This window comes from Melanaphis sacchari, unplaced genomic scaffold (genome assembly GCF_002803265.2).
Source record: "Melanaphis sacchari strain LSU unplaced genomic scaffold, SCAv2.0 Contig80_pilon_pilon, whole genome shotgun sequence".
Classification (NCBI taxonomy): domain Eukaryota; kingdom Metazoa; phylum Arthropoda; class Insecta; order Hemiptera; family Aphididae; genus Melanaphis; species Melanaphis sacchari.
The window spans coordinates 611,971-639,289 of NW_020271570.1; the positions used below are offsets into that span (position 1 = coordinate 611,971).

General features: G+C 27.4%; 1 protein-coding gene across 1 annotated transcript in view; it reads right to left on the reverse strand.

Moving 5' to 3' along the window:
* The window catches only part of LOC112601970 (protein amalgam-like), a 309,973-nt gene that overhangs the window by 16,810 nt on the left and 265,844 nt on the right, over window positions 1–27,319 (reverse strand). The window contains exons 3-4 of the mRNA XM_025349872.1: window positions 14,506–14,666; window positions 3,350–3,560 (exon numbers count right to left, since the gene is read on the reverse strand). Coding sequence (XP_025205657.1) covers window positions 3,350–3,560; window positions 14,506–14,666 — 372 coding nt within the window. The remainder of the gene's footprint in view (window positions 1–3,349; window positions 3,561–14,505; window positions 14,667–27,319) is intronic.

Consider the following 27,319-nt stretch of genomic DNA (forward strand, 5'->3'; position numbering starts at 1 on the left):
TAATACATCAGTTTTAAAGTTGTCAATCGATCATTTTATTCCTGAAACAATATTATCATTATTATTGTTATTATTTTTTTTTTTTATTATTAAAATAAGAACAATTTAAAATAATTTTTATAAGTTTGATTATGATTGGGAATTATTTTACATATTCGGTTTTCAAAAATTTCATTTTTTTTTTTCTAATATTTTGGTTATTGCCCGATTTTTTTCTTTTCATTATAATTTTTCTTTTTTATTTATACTCCTGTGGACATTTTCAGAATAAAAGTAATGAAGATATTTTATAAGAATAAAATACTATTTGACAAAGGTAAAGAAGAATATCTCAATAATATGCAAATTTAATGAATAATTGTTTTGTAAATGAAAGCGGCAACGTGAACTATAATCAATATTGAGTTATTTACTTTTGCAAAATGCGATTAAAGACATTTTTAATGAGCAATCTTTATTTTCCACATAACTTATTCACAAAAAGTTACAATTTCATATCGAAACCATAATCAATAATATTATAATGTTTAGGCAAATGTATATTACTTCCGTGATTCACGTACACCTTTTACGTAGAAATCCAAACACGTCTTCTGTTGATTTTATTTACATTGCCAACGCGTTAGTCAGTTAGTCTATTTTATTATTATTATATTTTTATATATATATATATTTTGAAAATTCGAAAATAAAACGTAATTTTATTTTTCAAAGACAATCTCTTCAGTGAATTATTAATTGTTGTATTATTGTCAATTGTTTAGGATGATGAAGAATACTATTATACTAAATTGATCTTTTGATTGAATTTCCAAGTAAAATGTATTTTTTAAAGTCATAGTTGCAAATAAAAATATAATGTAGAATATAGATAAGGTATACATAATTCTTTTCATAATAATAATAAAAAAAATATAGTTTGAATATTTTAAAGTATGCTTATAACTCATAGATTTAATTTTCTTTTAAGTATAAATAAATATGTATATTTGTATTTGAAAACATATGATTTAAATAATAAAAATTTAAAGCAGATAATGCTGAATGAGGCAAGAGTCTATTTCGTTTCTGTTATTTTTATAATGTTGATTGTTTTACGAAGGTACACAATCAATTATGGTTTACGACGGACAGAGTCAAATATATTATGTTGTGTTTATCTTCAATAAAATAAAATCTATTTATGTAAATAAATGAATAAAGTTCAAACTCCATTTGAAATATATCTTACTTAAACGCGTAAACTTAAGAATTATAAATACAGGTTGCTATAGTAAACACTTAAAATTACGAAAACTTATAACATTTATGTTTCAATGTTTTACTGTTGAAAACATTTATTTTATTTCCTTTGTAAAGTTTATAGTAATAAAATTTTATATTTAATATAACCATAGATTCATTAAATTGTATTTAAAGTATATTATAAAAACATTAAGAATAATTAATAGTTGCGGCTTTTATTTGTTGATCAAACATTGAAGTTAATTCATTCCATATGACAGCAGTATTTTTTCAAAAACATGTTGAGTTACATGGATATTTTATATCTTATGCAAATAAACAGACGAATGGTTGAAATTGATTGATTCAAAGAATTAAAAACATTATTAAAATTATTAATTAATTGTTCAATATTTGTATTAATGTAAATCAATCGATGATTCGAAATTATTATTTACTTACGGAAATCATAACTACGGTCTGAAAATAATTTATAGCTTTTTATGAATCTTATAGCTTAAACAAACACATATATACATTTATGTGTATACATATTAAAATTTAATATACTATTACTTTATCATAACAATTATTTAAGAACAGATTTGCATTAAAAAGTCTTTAGAATCGATTATGAATTTTAATTATGACTTTATTTAGTCAGTAAAATATAGTATTATGTCGTATCGTCATAATATTATACGCTGAAGTTAATATAGTATTTATAAATAGTGTAAATAATGTCGAAAATGTCGAAAATGTAATTATTCTTACTAGTTACTCAGCGTTAATTTTGTTCGAACTCGTATTTATAATATTCTAACGAACTTTATGCGAGGAATTAAAGTTTTTATAATATATACTACTTGTATAGCGCGGTTAACGGATATACCTACAACGCGTGTATATATATATATATATATATATTATATATGCGTATAATATAATAACGCAAATGTTTAACAAGTCGCATTGTGCTCGTCGGATAATATTCGGCAACGGACGGTTTTCGCGGGGTATTCAAGCGATGGTGAAAAATTTACAATATATTATGCTATTATACACACGCCGGTATAGGAGGGTGTTAACTGATCTGATCTGGATTCGGCGAAGGGAAAAAATGGAAATGCTTATATACATATTATATTATACCGTATGAGATCATCGCAATATATAACAATACGAGGTATTTCCGCTATTGTCGGTTGTGGCGGTGTGTTGTACACAATAACAAAAGCAGTGGTACCGTTTGTTCAAATACATACGCACACACGCACACGCATGTACGCACACACGTGCGTGCGAACAAAATTCTCTGCCTGATATAATGGTACATGGGTGTGTAATTTTTGAGCGGCGCATAAGTTGTTGAAAACCGAACTTTTACGATCCATGGCACATAATATTTATATATTTATGTGTGTGTGTATATATATATATATATATATATATACATATACATCAAACTATACTGAGTAATTTTACCAAGTATAGGTACTCTTTCCTCCCAATTTTGTAATTCTATAATAAATTACGAATTTGTTCAAATTTTACAATTCAAAAGTATACTTTAATATTTTTTTTTATAATTTGCACGCTTAAGCAGTGCACTACGTGTATTTTTTCTATTTTTTTGATTTGCTATAAGCATAATAAGTTTTCTAAATCAAATCATATACTGAGAAGTCTATATCGTCACACGAGTATATTTCATAAATAAAATAAACAAATATGGGCATTTTAAATATGGATTTTAAAGCATATTATATAATAATAAATTTAAATAATCTGAAGTCATACAAAATGTGCATAACTTAGACAATTTTTTTAAAATAGGAGTAGGCAACGTGTATGCCTAATTGATCACTCTGTATACTATGTTGTATGCATAATATTTAGTCCGCCTAGACCGAACATACATTCCATTGGTTTCAGTCACGTACACAACACTGTTTTTTACTTATGTCAGTATTGTCACTATACACAAACACGTCACATACATATCCACACACGCACAAAAGTCACAACTCGATTTTACTTACCTAGTCGTGGTAACTCTCCTTTTTTTTCTTTCAAAAAAGTCCGCAGATTATTAATTGTATTAATATTTTTATAATTCACTCACTGACTACATTCAACTGGAATCCTTGGCTGATTTTCGGTTCGGTGCTCACTTGACATTCGTACGTTCCCGAGTCTTTGATCTGTGGAGATGTGATCCTGAGCGTCCACTCGTCTGACCCGTCCGAATGCAGCGATTGAAAACGCTGGTCGTTTGTGTACGTTAGTATGCCAACGGTCAATATGTGCAGGTCACGTTTTCTGATCCACGACACCTGGAGAAAAAAAAAAGTAAAATAAAAACGCAGCCCCTTTATTTGTTATAATATAAAAATGCTCTGCACGCGTAAATACTTTTGTGCGTTTACTAGAATTCAATTATTATAACCGTATAATATATTGCACTTATTATAAATAGATATTTTTACAGGGTAGACGGACGCTATTCTGTTTTCTAGTTTACCTGTATCATAATAAGAAAAAAACCTAAAAAAATAAACGGTATTTCGCATTATACACTATTGTATTTGAGGTAGAAATTCTTTTTTAACATAAATTGTTTATTTTCTCTGTCAGTTTTTGTTATTTCGAAAAAAAAAAATTATTTTGACGAAGTTGTATATTTTATACAAAATAAAATTTAAAGATGTCCCATAATCTTAATATGTAACGTACAAATATTGGTTCTAAAATATTTACGTTTAAAATACGGATTATTGAATCAATTGCACGATATTACTATTAAAATATTTCAAGTTGAGTTGAGTAATAATGAGTTTTAATGATACATTGAAATTATAGTGATAAATATTAATCCATTAATACTTATAATTTGTAAAAATAGTTTGAGAATTATAAGTGAAAAATAAAATCAATAATTATTCACTAAATTCTTGACATCAAAAAAGGTGAATTTTCATTTGAAAAAAATAAGTTTGTATTGCCATAGAATACTTTTAAAATAGATAGCACAATGAAATACAATAATTTTAAAACAAGGAGTGTAAATTTAATTGAACGTCCAATGTATCAGAATTTGAATAAATTCATTGTTGGGAGAAAAATTAGGGGTCGAGCATTATTGCTGAATCACTCTGTGGTCTGTACAAATTAAGTTATATTATATTGTACACGTAATGACGCGCAAATTATTATTGTGTATCGCATCATAGTGGACTATCAGTGGTATCACGAAACACGGTGAAAAATCAGCTGTGACTATTAAAACATTACGCACGTCTGAGTCCTATTTGGAATAGCAAATATAATAATATTATCGGTTCATTTCACTGAAAAAAACTAACGCGTACGTCTGACATGTATAACTTTACACAGTCACGTAAGTATTGTATTATATATATAATAAAATATGCCTTCAGAATCACATGTTTGAATTTAATGCGAACATTTTTAATCGAATTTCTTCTTCGCGCAACCCCGATATGGCTGCGTGTAAAATAATAAAAATATAAAATAAATAAAAATATATAGCAGACACGCGCATCTCTTTTTATATCATACTAGAAGTAACAAATAAATAAATAAATATATATATAAATACAAAACGAAAAGTCCATCCAACCATCGTTTTACCTTGTCGTTTGCACTAAAATATTAATAACTGTTAATTAAATACATTATTGTTTGTTATTGATCATTCATAAATGTCAAGTATAAATCTATTCTTATTTTATGACAACTTATAATGTGGGAAATTAGAAGACGTACAAGTCCAATTAATTGCTAAAATTGATAGCACAGGACATTCATACGGCATAATTGAAACGTTTTATTAAAACCTACACAATACTCATTGATTAATAGTTCGGACAGACGAACGTAAAATGCATTAAAGAACATTTTAGCTAATTTATTTTACTAAATGGCCCTACGCCCTGCCCCATCGTGTAATAAATCTAGGCTTAACTCAATATAGCTTCGATTAAACAAAAATATAATACATTGTAACGTAACGCATATTTTTATGAGTTGTACCAACTTGACGATGAGATTATTGAATATGAATTATTTTAATTCTGTAATTCGTAAGCGAAATATTTAATTTAATTGGAATAATAATATGAACAAGTTTTGGTAACAGTAAGAAAATATTTGCATGTACTGTATTATAGACATCGTATTTGTACTGGTTTCTAACTAGAGTAGCATATACTTGGTATCAAAAACTTTAGCGCTAATAATAAATTGAATGATTTGTTTGATTTGATATTTATACGTTAACATTACCAAGAAAAACTTAATAGGTAGTATGAAATAAAAAACATCGATAGCAGTAGAAAATATAATTTTATTAGCATGACGAGAAATGTACTAATTTTACAATGATGTTCCTTTTATTATTTTTATTTCTCTAAAACTTGTCGGTGAAATGAGTAAATAAAATGTTATATGAATATATTAAACTATTATAAATCAAGTTTTTACAGTTAATGTTTCGATGTTTTAGTATAATTTTCCATACCTTAAAAAACAACTGTCTGAGAGTTGTAAATTGTGTCGAAGAAAGATTGATTTCAAAAAAAACTTCTCTTAAAATATTATTTTGTAAATGCATAGATTTATTATTCATTTGAAAATTATTATCAGGACGAACAATATTAGTTGTAGCTTAGTGGGTGAAAGGAGATCATAACATATTGTAACAATCCTTTTCATCTAGATATCTTAAGATATAAGTTTAACGGCGCAATGTATAGGCAATAGTTGTGCATTTCTGTAATGGAGATTTTAAAATTTTGATTGAACATACGTTATAACATTGTAGGTTTCAAAAAGCCCTTTATCATACCAATAATATTTTTATAAGACCTTGGCACATAAATTCTATTATTTACTTGTGACTTAACAGTAGCGTATACTAGCATATAAGAAAATTCAAATTAAATGTCATGCATTTTAATATAGATCAATGTTGAAAACAGTTTATTTTAGATATTCTAAAATTGATTTGCTACAGAGATAATTAGAGTGATACACATTTTCTGGAACAATCTGTATCCATACAGTGTATATATATTTTGTTTTAATAAGCTCGTACTTGACGATTTAAAGCAAGTAGACTACAATGTTTTTGGTAGATTAGTTAGTTTGAATTCCGTATACCTAAAAGTTGTTAAATGAAAACTAATATATTTAATTTTAAAACTAGTTTAAAGAAAAACTGTTTAATCATATTTTTATAAAATAAGAATAATAATAACACAATTTGAATTATACTGTATATGTAACAAACGCCTATTTCATTGAAAATTGATCAGTCCTCAAGAGTTGAGAAGTAAGTTCAACAATATCATATTATATTATGTCATATCAGGTTTTGTTTGGTTAAACGTTTCAGTCGTACTATAGTTCATAGATTATCTTTAAAATGGTGTTAAGTTCAGATGGTGTCATCTCAATGTATAAATAATCAAACATTGGATGTCGTATGTAATATTTCCCATACTAAATGTTGGCATGTAGTATTATTAAAATATTTGAAAACATGTGTTATATAAATAATAGTTAATTTGTATAAAAAAAATAGATAAATGCAAGCTAATAGGTCATGGATTTTATATACGTGAAAAGTGCTTGAAATTGATATGGCTGTTAATATTATTATAAATTCTGATAAAACACTATGTACATTAAACATAATATAAATATTTTATATTTTGTAAAACATTAGCTAGTTTGTGTATATTTAGTATGAATTTAAATCCATTTAGCATTCATTTTGGTAATTTGAGAACCAATAAACGCATTTATAACATAGGTAGATTCCATTCATAATATAATTTATTAATCGAAATAATTAACCGTGGAAAATACCGTATTTTAGTTACGGTGAGTAATTAATATTAAAATTTTTACACTCACTTAACATATATTGTTAATTTTCAATATATATTTTTTTTTTAATATAATTATAATGTGTATTTATTTCAAACAATGCTTTATGATATAACTTTGAAATAGTTTAATATGAAATATTTTTTTTTATTCTTCCATTCAGGAATATATATGTGCGAGAGTTTAAAGTTAAAAACTATTGAATTAAATTTGAAAAAGTTAAAATTTATTATTAAGTCTAAAGAGAGTCTAAACACTATTTAATTGTTGCAACTTAATAATGTTAATAGTTTTATTTTTTTAGTCTTTAAATGAAATTAATTTTAAAAGTTATCTATTTATTTTTAGAAAATCAACATGATATTTTTTTTCATAAATAAACAAATTAAAATTCACATAATTATAATAAAAATTTAAAATTGCCTCTTTGAATATTTTGTGTATAATTGTAAATAAAAAATTCAATATGGAACGCACACGATAACGAATAGTAATCACGTTTATGTGTTACTAAATAAATCATACATTTTTTGAAGATATAACACACAATTTAATTGATTTTGTGAAAAAGTGTTTTTTTCAAAATGTATCGTCTATGTAAGAAATTTTGAAAATAAATTTAACTGATGAAAGAAATAAGCACAGTACAATATGCATCAATAAAAAATAAAGATAATATAACCAAAAAGAAAAATAAACAAATATATTTGCAAACTTAGCATTATTTTTATAGTTATAGACGAATTGAAACATATCACATGCATTTTAAAATGGAAAAAATTATGTGAAATACAACACCCACATAAAAAAAAGAATATTATCAAATCTGAGTAGGAATTTTCATGAATAGAAAGTAATCTAAAAATAATATTACTCGAATGCGTGTCTCCTGTTTGAAATTAACGTTCAGCTGTTTACATGTAAACATATTATTCTGCAAAAAATTTTTTGAAATAATTAAATTACTACTTACAAACAAATACCACAATGTAAATTAAAGCTTTTTTTTATGAAATTCCCAATCCATTGAGATTGTAAATTATATTATTGTAACATTACAAGTAAGTATATTGTACATTTAATTTTTTTTTTTTTATATATATATATAAAATAAAACATAGAATATTAGTTTTTAATAATGTAGTTTACGATTAATATTACACATCATTCAAGTATTTTTAATTCCTACAGTCGTTACACTATTGCGTACAATACGTAATCCATTTTACGCGTTTCGAGGCTTGTGTATCCGACCCGAATAAACAGCACTCAACTGATATGCATGTGGTGTACTTAACTACGTTGTCATCAGATTCTATATTCTTGCCCGCTCCAATTCAACCAAGTTTAAGGCTTCCGAATTCCTCAAACGGAACAAAATGGACCACAGCAGTGGCAGAACTCTCTAGTAAAACACTACACGGCGGGTACTTTTCTACGATCGTATCGTTTTAGACGCGCTACATTATTTATAATATAGGTATATATATATATTTTATGTATCAGGAGCAATTATCAACCCTTTGCGCGACTTCGTCTCTTGTGGCCTACCGATGACGCCCGCAGTGATAATAACGTGACACCGGGGTTCCTAGAGAATTTTCGAATTGGGTCAAAGTATTTGGATTTCTACCACCTCACGTTCAATATTGCCACGCGAGACGTGTGAGCGGAATACTCGATACTGAGATTGGTTTCAGCGATACAATTATATTGTTATATGATTCAACGTTACGTATGATATAGGTGACACATTTTACTGGGAGTTTTAAAATAGTGCCACCAAACTTTAGGAAAAATATTTTTTTCCAGAAACAGACAGCAGGAAATTATCGATTGAAAAATTTTTTAGTTTTTTATTACTTAAACAGTTTGAAGGCAATACAGAAAAATGGAGGGGATATAGGTGATCAGCTGTAGAGCGGCTGTCAAGTAATCGAGTGTGTCTGTACTTGAGTAAGTCACTATATAATGTGTATGTTTAATTTGAATTCAATGATAAACCATTGCATACGATAAACGATTCTTAGCGGAGACGGTCTATTAGTATATTGTAATAATATAAGTACATTTTAAATAATGATCATTGTTAGTTACTTTTTTAATATTAGTAATACCAGTATGAATTATAAGCGTGCGTTAATGTACTATTGATCAAAATGTTTAGAAAATATCACTGTTTTGCGCTATCGAGCTCTTACCTAACAGTTGACTCTACAGCTCGCATCGTACGATTTAAAACACATGGTTTATATTATAATATATTAATATAGCAAGAGTCAATAAATGAGGTGAATTATAATATAGTAAACCGAACATTGGTTTAAATGTGGTATAAAATGAAGGTATAATTTTTAAATACTAATGATATTGAGTATATCTATATAAATATGGCGTGAGTGCCAAGATTCTTCATCTTAACAGTACACACATACGCACGTAATAATAATAATACTCAAAAATAATTATATAATAATAAAACTTATCAATATCCGATGATGACCGTCGATCGAAAATATCGGCGACAGTAACTCTTCGGCGGTTAATATGCTGCTCATGGTCATTACCGTTATTCAGTCCGGCAATCCAAGTAAATAGGCAAGGACGGACAATGACCCGTGTGATCGCTGAATATACATATGAATGAAATGATTTATATACATATATGTGTGTGTGTACATCGCAGGTGTAATAATAATTATACCATGAATATAATCATACTCCAATGACTACTGCACGATTTCGCTCTTCACACTTTTTAAAATATATTATACTCGTAGATGCAATCGGTAGTGACGAAAAATAATACAGCCGCATGGACCACAACATTTACGACAGGTTGCAATGAATCCAAAGGGATGTCGACAACCAAATACAACATCTGATGACCGCGACACAACGTGTACACTTTGCAATATAAATATAATTGAAGTGTGATTGACGTCTGACGATACACTTCACACAGGCCAGAGCGATTTGCGAAAGTCATTAAAAACAAAGGCGACGAAAACAGACACGATTTCGATACTCAAATGCTGATGAAAACGATTTAAAGGCAGATGATTGATGACTAGCGAGCGCGATATCAACAAAAGTTGTGATTATAGAAGAAGGGAGTCGTCGAAAAGTTCAATACACTGCGCGATCACGCGGATCGGTTTGGACCACGAAAAAGTAGCGGCGTGAATAGTTGTTGTACATATATAAAACATAATAATATATATGTAAAAGTTTCAAATATACCAACGAAAAATATTTCTCATTTAATATATTATTCAGTTAGTATAGTCCAGTATGAACTAATTATGAGAAATCTTGTTTTATATTTTTAAATCTGGCGTATGAATAATTAAAGTTTAAGACATTTTTAATAACAAAATAATTTTCAAATTTTCAAATCATACATAACAAATTTTAGTATAAGCATTTAGTGAAAATATCAAATATTTATGGTTTATACATTTTTGAGTAACATTAACATTCTTTCTTGTTTTTCTTGATTATTTGGAAAAATACTGAAAATTAAAATTTTAGGCCCTTAAATTTACCAACAAAAATTAATTTACTATAAAAAATCACCCTCATAGTTGAAGATCGAAGGGTATTTTTATTAAACATTGTGTGTATAAAGACAAAATAATCTCCATGTAATAAATACGTTCGGTCTTCTAACAAAAATATAATACCTGCATAACTACGTTATGGAATGTATGGATAAAATACATTTAACTGATTGCACATATTTCATTGCTTACAAAAAAATAATTCAATATTTTTAAATTGAAATTTGTTAACTTATGTTTTGCACTTGAATTTGATTTTTACATAAACTAAGGTTACACCCAAACCAAATAGCAATTTTTACAGATTGATAAATATATATATATATATAACTCAGGTAACTTAATTTTAGTATATATTTTAATTTATATACATATATATTTCAATGATAAACAATAGACATGCAAGTGACAAAACCTGACTTCCAACAACACGAGAGCTATAATTTATCATGGGTTAATTATATTAATGTTATGATGATAATAATACCATAGTCACACGATGCGTGCCAGTTTGAAATAAATTAGTGTGGTTTTAATCGTGAAAAATAATTTTTTTGCTAGGCGCGTACTTACAATTATAAATATATATATATCATAATAATTATTGTCGAATTTTTATATATCGTAAAATAATTTTTAGCAGGCAATTCATAAAACAACAACTGTTCTATGCGCATAAAATTAGGGTAAACAATCAAAGCGATTTTATAATTATAATACATCGTATGCAAGTATATTTTCAAAAAATACCATTTCTTTCGCCATTAAACTTAACACGGCTGTATATTAAAGTAGGTAGTTTATAATTTTATTGGTTAGAAATTGGATATTGTAGCGTAAAAACCCTTTAAAATTATCCACTTTAAAGGAAGTATTTTAACATTTTGCAAACTTTAAAAACTAGAAAGTTTTAATTTGATTTGTATGATATGATATTATAAAATACTTGTACGTTATATTTCACGCGCAGCGATGGATCGCTTAAGTTTTTCGTAGTTTACTTTGAATATACACATAAACCCGTAAAATATAATGAAATATTATTTTATAACAATAATTATCTCCAGCTATTTCATAAAAAAAAAAAATTCGAACAGGATTTGCACACACCTGTTATTAATATATTATAACTGATAACTATATGCCATAATACCATAGGTAATCTAGTTTATGATTATTAATTTTTAGCATTGATACTCCGAGTAACATTCAAATAACGTTGATTAGTGACGCAATTATTAGAGTTTACTTTTAGCTTGAGTATAAAAAACAAAATAATTAGGCCTCTATTTTTAAATAGTGAAATCATTGGAATTTATAAAAAAAATTTAAATAATATTTTCCTCTTATTAATGAAATTACATAATCATTAGATTTTAAAACTATACGTAAAATTTTGATGTCTCAGCCCGTCAGTCTTCCATAATATTATTTTAGATATTTATATAATGCTCAAATAAATAATAACACCGTATTGTTCTGTACGGCTATTTACCAATATAACAAACATAAAAATCAATTTTATATATTATTTTAGTTTGATTTATTTTATAACAAATTTAATATTTTATTACACTTTGTACGTATATCAACATACATTATACAAAGTAATATTTTAATTCTACGGTATGTTATAATGTAAAAATAAAACCCACGTGTATCGTAAACTAGAATGATCCGAAAACAATAATAAGATGCAATGTCAATATTGTTGTTATTACTGTGGTCTTTGACGATTTTTGTACTATCATTTACTATGATAAATTCTTTATACAGAGTGGACCTTGTAGTTCTCTACGTGGTCCGGTCTTAATCAGTTCGGTCCGGACCAGACCAGGCCGTGATCCGGTCTAGTCCGGTCCTAACATACAACAATTATTGAATCGTCGGTTTGGTCCGGTTCAATATTTTCTAGGAGTTATTCGGTCTAGTCCTCAGATAAAATACATTATTATCAGTCCGGTCCGGTTTCAATAAAAAAAAAAAAAAAAAATTCAGTCCAATCCGGTCCGGTCTAAATCACGATACCTAAAATCTAAATAAGATATTGTTATGTATTATAAATAAAACGAAAAACATCAAAAAAACCCACATTTATTGGTAAAATTTATTTATAAAGTGATTGTACTGATTACTAAATGCAGGCTGTCCGTAAATATCATCGGCTAGGTTAGGTTAGGTTAGGTTAGGTCAGCCTCGAAGGTCAAATTATATAATTTTATTTTTATTCATAGAATTCATAAATCACAACACGTAATTTCAAGAAATTACGTGTCTGGGTTAATATTGGATACATTTTACAAACTGGTCCGTAAACGGCCTAAAATGTTTTAAGATCGAGCCGGCAGTTCGGTCCAGACCTACTCGATTAAATTTAATTATTGGTCCGGTCCGGCTTATAAATAAAATGTAGCCATGGGTTCAGTCCGAATTTGGTCTTCTGTTCAAATTTAAAGTCGGTCGGGTCCCTAAAATAACATACTGTGCAGAACACGAGGGCCTACAGTATTATTCGTTTAAAATAATGATGAAAATCGGGGATGATTCAATGGTTCACTCCGTATACAAATTCAATATAGTAGGACAGGTGAACTTTTGCTCTGTCAGGACGACGAAATATCATTTTTCTTCTCTTTTGTCATTCCGAGCGTTTCTCTTTAATATATATTATATATTCATACAGATACAAGGAGTAACTGAAATACGAATAAAATGAAGACGCAGTCGTCGAAACAACCCACCTCAACGATTTTCCGTCCGTACATGGTGCGCGTACTATTATTATTATAAAATATAATGCATATTATTTTAGGTATAAGCATAGACGCTTATTTTTGTTATTTTGCATAATGCGTCGTAAAAATATATCTATGTAAGTACCGATGTACCATTATCTAAGTATAACAATGCGAAGAAAAATAATCAAAATATGGATGAACAAAATTCACGACGACGTCGTTACGTCATATAATTTTTATTATTATCTTATGATTTATACTAATAAAAAGCAATTTATGAGTGTATGTGTGTGTGTGTGTAAGCAATGTACAGCCGAGTGTTTCACACTTATGGTTGTGAAATCCGTTATATGTGTAATACTATATGCCTTAAAACGTATACCTCGAAGAATCGATTTTTTTTAAATTTTACATTTTAAAAAGATATGCTTAAGTTGGGAATTTATCGGCTTACGAAAATGAATATTATTATTTTCGTTAGTTTGTTTGTATAGGGTTGCAATCGGATACGAAAAAAAATAGTTAATAAAATCAGTTACAGATGTTTTCTTCGTGTGTTTTATATTTGATAGATACCACCCGGGCGACTGCGTTAAAAATATGTATTACAGTTTACACGCAGCGGAATGTAAGAAATAATAAACACACTGGCATTATTTAATTTGTGAGGGGAACCGCCAATGCGGTTTCGGCTATAGTTAAATAATACATTTTAGCGTACGGTATGTTCGAGCAAGTATACGTAGCTGCTCGTATTTTTGTTATTTGGACGGTTTCCCCGACTACTGCCCCGACCGACAGAGTCGTTTACTCGATCAATTACGTCGGGTGGTCGTGATCAATTTGTCCGCGGACGTGTCCGAAACTTTTCGACCGAAATCTAAAAGTGCGCTGGCTGTAGAGATTAATGTTTAATCGATAATTACGGCACACAGCACGCCACTTGCTCGCTCGCTCTCTCTCACACACACACACACACACACACACACAAGCAACACGGTGGGTTTGATGATACGCGAATGCCGCCTCGAAATGCACCCGTGTGATGGAGGGTGATGACTTACCGATCGGTCGCCGAGATTTCGGACCCTGCAGTGTAAGTACGTCATCTGGCCCACGGTCGCAGTGACGTCGCGTCTAGTGGCGTTGTCGAAGTAAGGCTGCGAGAACGGTTGTTCCCAATAGTTGAGGTTGCCGGTCTGTGACGGCGATTCGATCGAACCATCTGCAAAAGAAAATCACGAAAAATTTTTTTTTTAATATTCTATATTTTTAGTGTGAAAAAAAAATCATAATATAAATAATAGTACATTAACAACAATGCAACAATATAATATTTTATATATGTGTATACCGTGTGGTATATTATTACGGTGTCAGTTTAATTGCATTATGTGTACGGGGACTAAGTATTATTAAGTTGGTATAAACTACTAATATGCGGTTACAAAAAAAAAAAAAGTAAATTATAATAATAAACATTTTATTACTATTTGCATAGGTATTCTGTTTAAACCAAATTACTTCTTGAAGAAATAAAATGTTTTTATTGCATGTAATAATAACAATAATATGTCATGGGAAAAAAACACATATGAAAATGTATTTGATTTATGACTTTTATACAGCATATTTACAGTAATAAACTTAAGTTATTCGGCCCGTAGTACTATATAAGCGCCTGTGGGATTTTTAACGACTCTTGCGTTATAATACAGGTGGTAGTTACATATTACGTATACTTACGAGTTACAATAAACATGGCCCATAGTTTTATAATTTAAATCGTATTATTATATTCTTATTATATGTATAATAATTTCAATTATACCACACCGTATACCTATTATAGTGTTTATTAAGTAATATTCCTGAAACTTAACCCTCAATTATTCATTATTCATATTCAATGTATAATGTTTTTGCTTAATTATAGAGAATGTGATGTATTCGAGTTGGTGGTATCCTTAGTGTAATCATTAAATATTCGCACGGAATATTTAAACTCCGTTTACTCGCTACTCTATCAATTTGATTTCGAATGTCAAAAAACAAGCCATTAGTTTCATAATATGCATTATATATTTGCGTGGGAGCTGCTCGCGTGGCGTATATGTGCATTTCTTTTCACAAAGGTCTAAAAGGTCTATTGACCACAGATAGTCTCTACCCAGTCGTCGCCATCATCAATTTATCGTTTGCGTTATTTCAAGTTGATAATAATATCATCTGATATGACCGGTTGGCTGATTTATTGTATATCGCTCACTATGTAGGAGCTTATTTTTATTTTGCTGCGATACTTCATAAATCTAAGTGATAGGAATTATAATTCTATTGATAAATTTATGGAACACTAGTCATAAAAAAGCTAAATTAAAGAAAAATACTAAGAAAAACATAAACCATTTTATATATTATATTACTTATTATAAATTTATTATGCAAACACGATATTTGTTTGCGATGCAATTTATTTATATAGACATTTGATAGTAAACATAATAGTATTTAAACACATAAATACGTACATACTGTTGGATTTTGAAGTGAATAGCTATGAAATTTATCCCCAAACTCAATATAATAGCGAGTTTTCGAGGACTTAGTGACTTTGCATTGTTTTAAAAGTGCTATATATCTCTGATATAAATTCTAGTTGTCAACGACTTTTTCCCGGTAGCATGCTATATTTACTTATTTAATTTTAAGCTCTTTGGATTCAATTGTTACGTTTATTGTCCATAGTTCTAAATATGGGAAATTCTGAATTTAATGTATGCGATGCTTTCTCAAATCGATAATACAAATTATTAAAAACTAATAATCAAACTTAACCTAAATTTAAAATGAATCATTGTTATACTTTCAACGGAATGTAAATTAGTTAATTTTGATTTAAGATTTTTGAACCTAAACAATTTTTTTTAAATTCTTATACATAATCTAATTTAATAGTAACTTTATTATAATAATTAATATTAAAAAAAAAAAAAAAACCAACCAAAAATAATATACTCGTCGCTTATAAATAAATTATTTTTTACTAATAAAATTAAAATATAAAACCAAAAACTACTTAAGTATTATTCATTATTCAAAAGAATTATAATTATTCTTTATTTATTTATTGTTTGATAAAACATTAAAAACAAAAAAAATGTGAGTAAATTTTTAAGTATACCCAGATCACAGGTATAAAGTATTAATTATTTTAATAATATCAATGAACAACAAAAATGTATTAAAACAATCAATTAACTCAACACTATTCTATAATTAACTAAAAAATATTGCATACAAATATAATAATAATAATAATAATAATAATTATTATTTTTACAAACATATTTTTATTATTATATCTAAATATATTTTCCTTTTGATATTTTAAAAATGTCAAATATTTTTTCTATTACTTAATATTATGTAATTATTGTTCTCAATATTTTGCACACGAAATTTAACATAATAACATCCCTATAAAATAAAAGTTATAATAAATCCATACATCGAATTATCTTAAAAATTAAGTCTCATAAAAAATTTACTTTGTTATATTTAAAATGTATTTATTTATTAATTTATTCAATTTTATATCAAATATTTAATTTACATTTATACGTTGATACCTACACCCACTAAATATGTTTGCAATGAAATTAGAGAGTTTAACTGTAGTCTATACTATTTCATATAAATGATTAGATACATATTGTTATATTAGATATCAAAGATAACATATTACATGTTTACATAGTTAGGTATATAATTGACTGTTAACAATAATGAACAATAATATTGTATTGATCAAGCAATCAAATATAAATATTGTTTAACATTAATTTAAATTTAATATTATCACCAATAAATTAAATTTTATTGAGTAATTGATTAAGTAATTGTATCCCTTTATTTGTATTAAAATTCCTAATTGACGTTATTTTTAATTTAATTAACCTTAAATTTCCGTTATTCTCACCCTTTGTTTTATATGTATTATGATATATATTTTTTATAACTGATAGCTTATTGTATAATTAATCAACTGTTAATACGTTCAGTTTTTTTTTAGTAAATCCTTTGTATTATACTATTTTATTATTACATTGTTATGGATTGAACAAAAGCAAAATAGACTACTCTTAGACCAGTAATATTCAACGTATAATTCTTGAAATATATATTAACGTAAATTTTCTCGTAAAGTATTGCATTTAAATATTTGACTAAATCTACTCTAGATATAAAAATACTTAAATATGTATACATATCTATATTATATATATTTTTTTTAATTACTATTATGTAGTTTAATATTAATGTTATTTGATTGATTTGACATTGATTGATAAAGGAGAAAACCATTTAGTAATGAAATGTGATAAAATGTTTAGTTATAAAATGATTACAGTCTCAAGGGAGATAAGCTAAGGCGAGTTTACGCCACTAAGTATAAATGATTTTCAAAAAGATCAAACCATTATAACATGTATAATATTAATATATAATACCAGTGGATACACTTGGATAATAATATTGTATTGGTCCTTTTAATTGTTATTATTTTTCAATGATGTGGATAAACATAAAAATGTGCTTACTACAAATTCGTGTTATCGATATTTGTATAATGTGCACATTATTACACATAAAAATATAATGATATTTTTATTCTGGATGCTAGTAACCCATTTATAAATAAGACCAGTAATTATAGCGTCTCCGTCGCATTTATTTATCGTAATATTAGAACATTTTATCAATATTTTACCGAACGCAAGAAACACATGGTCATAACATACATTGTTTGTAATATATTTGAATGAATGAAATGAAGAATGTATTGGTTTATGTAATAGTGTTTAGTTTTTTGTTTACTACATTATATTTTATTAAGTAGACGCTTTTTTTACACTAATACAAGCACTCAAAAAGTTTTGTATAACAAATACTGCTCATTCATATATTTACGGTACTCTTCGTTAAGAGGTAATTTTTCCATTTTTTCCCTTGATAGTTTTTCTGAGCATTATAAAGGAAATCTTATTACTAAGTCGAGAATTCAAAAGTTTTGAAGTCATGTCAAGAAAATAGTAAAGTTATGAATTATGAACGTTTAATGCGATCGCGATGATCTGATTTTAATCGCGTTCTACGATCAATTAATATCACTGTACCATTGTGATTCAAAGCGAGAAATTCGATATGAGCTTCTTCTGGACTCAGATTTTCAGCGTATTCCATCCAGCTTGGTTTGGTTTTTTTGTGTAATATTTATACTATGCTTTTTACTATCGATTTATACCAAGACTATTCGTACACGCATTCGTGTAATCGCGTGAGTGAAATAATTCACGATTTGCCGGCCACCGACACCGATGTTTTCGTATAGTATCTTGTACGGTTGATACAGGCCCGTAGCCAGACCACATTTTCAGGTGGAACAAAGCAAATTTCTTTTTCTTTTTTTTTGGGGGGAGGGGATTATATATAAAAACAATATTAATGCAGTTTTTAATTTATTTACACTAACATCTTATTAAATCAACACAAATGTAATTTTCCATTTAATATCCATTAATAACAGAATATTTTGAGAATTTAAAATGAAACATTTATTTTAAAAATACAAAATAATAAAAATAAAACTTAAATTAAAGTTTACGTAGATAATTAAATATTACACTGATATCACATGGTTACATTTTTATGGTAATATTTTTAGGGAGTCAACGCCTCCCCTTCTTGCCACCTGTGGCTACGGGCCTAGGTTGATGTAATATTGCTATATATATTATTATGCATAGTAAATAATAGTTATTTCTTGTGATATAATGCATAATAAGAGTTCTCGGTGAATTTAGCCTGGTACTTAGACCAACATTAGTCGTTCGATGGAAAACCAAAGAACCACCGGAAAGAAACCATCTGCAGAGATGTGTTTATCGTGATTTTTGTTCGCTTATTGTATGACCGTATGCGACTTAGTATGATTTTAAACGTATTGCGTATAAAAATAAAAAAACGAATCAAATTCATTCTTGTGAACGATCGATTTTCTAATCAAATCCTTCGCCCGTATATTATATAGGTAAAACTGTTTTCAACATTGCAGTGCCACGGAGAAGACGAAGACGACGGCGGAGATCTCTTGGTCGGATTTAATACATTTCATCCTTTGTCTTTGGCATAGCCATATATAATAATATATATATAAAAAGTTTTCTATGAGCGAAAAATATTATCGCTGTTTGCGAATCTAACATGAACGATACACACGACTGTTACGTATGTATAGTAATAATATATATATATATATATATAAATGTATATATATTATATATATATATAATATACACATATACAACAACTTTCACCCATTCGCACGTACATATATATATATTATATATGAATACGGCACATTCGTATTTTATATTCAATGGTAAAAAATTTTAGAGAAACAATAGCGGAACGGTGCCGTTTGCATTGCGATTTTTTTTTATACTTTGTAGAAATCCGCTTTGGCGTACGTTTATCTACGCTCACACACACAAGCGCGCTTTCCACCCGACATGACCCGACCCAGTCGTTCACCAGTGTCTCGATATCCTATTCCTTTCATCCATTTTTTTCGCCTCATTCGCGTTTAACTCGAAATCCTCCTAAAACGCATGCAATAGCATTAAAGGCACACAAACACCGAACGAACATTGTGCATAAGTTTCCGTAGTCCTTTGCACAGTGAACTTTGGCCATTGTTGAGACAAATGTGTATATATATATATATATATGTGTGTGTGTGTGTGTATCACTATACACACACACTCGTATACACTAATAATAATAATAATACTGGTCGATTCACACGCACGTATGGGCCAAAAATATGCACCCGTTTAGTATTAAATACCACCATAATAATAATAATAATAATAATATGCCGTTGACAAAACTTGACCCTTTGTGAAGCGGTGGCGGCCTCAGCCGTATGCGATTCTAGTGATTTACCGTCAAGTTTAAATTGGCCGACAAACTTTTGGCACCGTCACCAAATTTTATTTCAATATATATCCACGCGTTGCTGTTCTGTTCTCCTTCCCTTTCAAACGCATCGGGGGTCGCTCTCTTGCTCGTTCTTCTACGTTCAGCCCTCTCTCTATTTCCACCCCGCCTTGACTTAAAGTATAACACGCACGCCGCACGTCCAAGGCGGCTTTGGGGCCATAAAACACAGCAGTTAACCGCAGTCAACGTGCAAGAATTCCAACTGCCAAATGTAATAGCGATGTTATATATCATATATAATATTATATACGAAATATGTTTGCAGGTCGAGCAGGACTTAACGGAACATTTATCGGAGAAGCGATTTCGTCTATTTGTCACCAAAGTAGTGGCAGCTCTCGCACCCACATACTACCAATCATGTATATAAGCTTAGGTGTGCATTGGCGTGGCACACCAGAAAAAAAGTTAGTCAAACGTTACCCCCTTTATACTTGGAGGGTCTTGTCGGAAATTCAATGCGTATTATAGTTCGGTATGACTGAGTACCTATAATAATTATAATACGACAACGAGTTTTACTAGTTGGCGGAGAAAAAAGTAAATCAGTTGCATTATGATATTTTTATTATTGTAGGTATGTTATATATTTTTTTTTTTTTTTGATTAACCTAACCGAAGGTACATAAAAACATGATATACAGCTGATGAAATTAAAAATAAGTACAACGTTCTAAACGATGTAATATTATATAATTACTGAACTGAGTAGATTCAATTTTCCTGTGAGTTTATACAATTTATTTATGTTAGAAAAAAAAATAATAAATATTAAATCATTTTATAATATTTCCACGGACACACAACATAAAAGCTAGCGTTTTCTAGCTTTCTGTTTTTACGATAAGGGATTTTTAAGTTTTCATTACAAGCATATTATGTGAAGTTGTTTGATATTTACAGCCAAGGATGTCGCAACCTTTTTCATTATATACTTTAAGGATAAAAGGTAGCAAAATTCGGTTTTTCATTGCAGGGATACCTATATATATATATATATTTATGCTAACTTATGATTATGATTCCATGTTATATACACGCAAGCTATTTCCTTTAAATTTGACATTACAGAAACGGAAGTTTAGGTTTTTTTTTGTATAGGGTCAGTTAAAAAAAAAAAAAGAAAAAAAATACCTTTTTGTAAGACTGCAATATCATCGTATATATTATGAACACAATTCTATTAGGAAGGATCGTTTCCTAAGTTAACCAATAATATTGATCGTAAAAATTATAATATTATATTCATTATCGCACAATCGATTTATTGAGCTTTTTAGAAATTAAAATCTATTGAAAATACACAAGATATTAGATTATTAATATATATTAATAAATATATTAAGATACCTTAGATTTTAAATTTTAGTACAATTATCAAGTCTCTTCTTAAATTGTTTGTATAGTAATTTAAAATGATCGTAATTATCGTATACATAATGGTACAATTTTTTTTCAAATATTTACGAAGTTAAAAAATTATTGATGTGATTATTTAATAGCATAATTATTATAAATGTGTTGTGAAATGAAGTTTTTTGAATTAAGAATAGATAGGTTTTAAATTTATTTAATTTGACTCTGTACACCAAATGAAAAATGTTTGTGGACAATTTTTATTTTGATATTTAAACTATCATAAAAAAAAAAAAATGTTTAAATAAACATTGTTTGATTAAAAATAAAAATACATTCCTACTTATAGTTTAAAATTAGTTAACTGAATTTTTCGAAATTTTAATGGAAACAGTTCGTCAAATCAACAAAATGAAATATATTCTTATTGAATTGGATAATAGTAAATGTTATTTTAACATTAATGGCGGTTTAATAGTGAAAAACAAAAAAAATTTCCATTACATAACTGTATCATTATCCGAACGTATTTTTATTTTCACATTAACCATACGCAGACTATACATTATTAACAGTACACTATTGTTTATTCGTTTGTACATAGATAAGTGATAACTTATTTGTGTACAATATACCTACTATATTATAATATATAATATATTGCAAATAATTTTTTGACAATAACCTCGAGAGAAATATTTCATTTTAGTTAAATGGAATAATAATATATATATATATATATACATAAAAAAATTGAAACAATTGAATTTAAGCGTGTGTTTAAATAGATGAAATTACGATTGTGAGTCGCATCATTAGTGTATCTTTGTGGACCTGGCAAAATGGGTTTTTCGTTATCCAATTCCCCGAATCAAACAATGAAATATCGATACCAATTATTCATCCAATATATATATATATATATATATATATTGTATATATCTATACATAGCATAGATGGAGTATCATCGGTGCTGTAATTCACATTGATGGTCAGCGACATTTGCAAATTACGTACACCTCTAAATCCACTGAATATCGTTTTAATGGATCATTCTCTCTTTTAAATTTATTTATCAAACAAATAACCTATATCCATGAATGCACACTATATTAATTTACGATATATATTATATGCTATATATTTTATACTAAACTAGAAACCTATAAAAATTATTTAGTAGGCAATAAAATAACAATATTGTGAATATTTTTCAAATGATTCGGCAACCGTTGATTGCATTTTTTTTTATCCGTGCTTTAATATGTTTGTTGACCAGACAAAATATTAAATAATTAAAATAATCATAATTTATTATTCATACTTAAAATCTCAAAACATATTTAAGTAATTTAATTTAATTTAATTTTTAAGTTTAAATTATATATGCTGTATAATTATTATAATTTATTCTTATAATTATAAATAGGCATATAACTAGGCATATAATAAAACAATAAGTATAGATAATAATTATTTTATATATTAATTCTTGTAAATTATATTTTACAAATATTTTTTAACCTTCAACTGTAATAAAAAAGCCTATTTTATTGGTAAAAACATGTAATAAATATTATGTTATGTTTCTTTATTGTATTCATTCATGATGAGATTTAATATTATTAAAAATAAACAAATAAATTATAATACATAATATAGTAAGATATATTTCAAAGACTAGATTTATAATTAAAAACAAAGAGAAAACTTTTATTTTATTCATGATATTAAAATGATGGTGTATAAAATAGAAGTTTTCACATTTGTAACCATTAAAATTTTATAATATTATAACTGTTATGTATAAGAAAAAAAACAAGCAAATAACCTAACAAAGATTTTAATTTAAATATATTTTATAGCATACATATACATAGAAATATTACGTAAAATTTGTTTTAATTAAATTTTATGAATTGTATAAGGTTACCTATATAATTATTAATAGGTACATGTTAAATGTTTTATACGCTATAAATATAGTACTATTTTTGGTATCATACTTTATTATATAAATCATTAAGGTATTATTAAATAATAACACAATACAAACTAATAAAGAAGTCGTTGTCAGTCATTGTGTTCAATATGTATTTTATTTTTAAAAACAATTTTTTACTGATAGCATTCATTATTTTTGTCAGAAGATGGATGAATAAAAGTATCAAGGTGTTTCTCAGTTGAAATGAATTTTTAATAACAGTCGTACTTTGAAACTCGTTTACAATTATTAATATTAAAGTGATAATTTTGAAATTTAAACCGATGTTTATCAAATTAATTATAAACCATAAGTATAAATTATTTAAATTAACTTTTAATATTGTACTCGGCGTACAAGTACAAAGTGTAATTTGAAAATGTGGCCAAACAACACGTTCGAATAAAATAAACCAATAAAAACATTTAGTAATTTAAAAAAAAAAAATCAGGGATTTAATGTTGGCGCCCGTCTGTGACTTTTGTTGGACACGCCTAATATAATTATTCCATTATTTATTTATGTTTTATATTCATGGATGTCAAATAAGTATGCGAACGTGTGTCTATATTAAATTTCGTACATATTTATTTTTGTTTTCAAAACACAAAACGTTCTATGTTAATCATTTTTTAATTAAATTAATTTTTAATTATGTTATTATTATTATTTATCAGGTTATTTAAATAAGTAATGAGCTAAATATTTTTTTGTTTCCATTTAGTTTGACATTAAAAGTTATCCCTTTCAAATTGAAATAAAAAAACCTTTTACATATTTTATATTGCGCTGTTAAAACTGTTCACACAGTATTGCCGTATTTCTCATTTGTATACTTTTTTTTTTATAAAAAAAAAAAAAAAAACTACTGTATTAAAACTTCAAATGTTTTATTTTATTTTAATTTTTTTTTTATAATTTCAAACCATTAATCACGAATAATAAATTTACTTTCTTATACATTTTGAATCAATATGCATATGATATAAATATCACACACAAAGTTCTATGCGTCTTGGTAAATCTTCTAATCACAAAATCAAAATAGATTGTATCAGATAGTACAGAGCTGTCTTAAAATATTAGTTTAGTTTATCGGTTACAAATGCCGATCTCAGTTTTAAACAAAGCTGTTGGCTCACTAACATGTATGGCCGTCGCCTGTGGATGGATGGTTTGATTTTTTTCTCTTTAATTTTAATAAAAACTGTACGTCTCAGGGTTGGGCTTGAAATTTAATCTATTACTTTAAACTTAAAGATGCTATTGTTATGTACTCATACAAGACCATCCATCGAGAAGGGATATGGGATAGATACATCGCATTTAATATGACCATTCTTTTCTCAGAATTTTGTTATACGCCATTGTGCTAAACTTATAAATATAATATAAAAATAACGAATAACGAAATGTGAGAGGGGAAAAAATAAATAAAGAAAAAAATCATTACCTTAAATAGAGTTTCTTTTTATCATCGGTTTGGACTATAAAATTACAAGATGGATGAACACAAAATGTTATGATAATAACGCGCTATAATAGAAGGCGGTAATTTATCGCAAATGGTCATTTTTCGGTTGTAATTATTACAATTTCGTTTGTTTTGTGCGTTCATATAATGCACTTAACGTTATTTAAACGTATTGAAAAAACAAAGGGGAGAAGGAGGAAAAGGAGGAGGATGAGGATAAGCACTCTCGCAAAAATAACTGCCCCAGTTTATCCGTATACAATTTGATATCATTTTGTAATCACAGACGGCCGGCGCTGTCTCCTATAGTGAGTATATAATATTATATTCTCGGAATCGATTCATTCAAGTACCACGTGGAATATGCTATGATAATGATTTATGGGAACTGTGTAAACAATAGTTTTAAGTATTTATCCAATTCAGTTATGCAGAATTCCTGGTATTTCTTTAATGAGTGTAACTGCATTCGATGATATGGTTAAAAACAACTATACATGGGAAATTCGACCTCGTGGCATACGATTGTTATTGCACAATTATTTCAATAATAATTATTTGTGTTTATGCTACTATAACGGATGTATTGTATTAGTAAGTACCGGTATTACCTGTTTAATAGTCATATAATCGAAATTTACGCGTGTGTTAGAAAATCATACTTCAAATAAAATATAATATTTTATAGAAGTATAATATTTTAAATATTATGCAAGTGTTCGAAAAATAACCTATTCCTAAACTTTAACTTTTTAAATTCCTATTAGACATGCACATATTTTTATGTGGAAGGTTCTGAAATACAATTTATAAGTATTGAATTTTATCAAGATGCAAGTGCTTTGTATTTAATTTTCAACACATACATTTTCTAATTTATATTCTGGAATACAAATCTGTACCAGCTTGTAGACATTGAGTTACACGTAAATTTTAATTTACGATCAATAATTGACAAAATTGATAGACATGACATCGCACAAAAACTTTTGGACACGGGACACGATCTGTGTTAGTTGAATGGATTTACAAATATAAACAGTAAACACAGATGTAAATAGTCTATTTATGGCCAATGGGAGATTTCATTCAATGCATGACAGAATGAGAATTTGTTAATGAGCAAAGTTTTCATGGACAGGACAAACTAAGCTATCAATGTATGTTACGGAGTCAACGCCAAACAGATGTTCAGAAGATGACAACCGTTGATTTATTAAAACCACGAAACTTTTCAGCAGTATATTAGGAAACATTATCGGACACAAAATCCATATGAAAATAACAAATTCTCTTTCTTCTCTGACTCATCAAAATGTTGGTATTAACTATACAATGATATTAGACATCTACATAGTGAATTTTCTATAGGTACGAAAATATATATTTATATAGTTTTTAAGCGACCATTATGATAATATAGTAATGTACGTGTAAAATGCATTAAAAATGTTAAATTTATGAAATAAAAAAGGGTTTACATGAAAACTGTACAATAACTCTAAAAATATATGACTTGGAGTTTAATTAAAAAACGCGTGCTTTTTAACCGTTGATTATAGAAAATATGCTAATATAAAATTCAGCTATTCATAATTTAAATTCGAAAAATATTATGTTTATTTAGTAAAGCTTAATAGTTAATTATTAATTAGTTATACGCATGTGGTTTCAAGTATGTTTTCACATATGCTTTTAAAAATAATAAATCAGTTAAAACAACAAAAAAGGTTATTATTGAAAAACTAATTTAAAAAATTTTAAACGTATCAAAGACTATATTATACTCGTAAATAAATGATAATATTTGCTGGTATTGATTCCAAATTAAAAATGCAATATAAATATAATCTTGGTATAATTTGGTTTTGAAATTCTTTATTGTTATATTGGAACTTAGAAGTCTGGAATTACGTCATATTACTGTATAACAATAATTGTTCAATTTTAATATTGAAAAACTAACTACAGAAAAAAACAGTTTATTATATAACT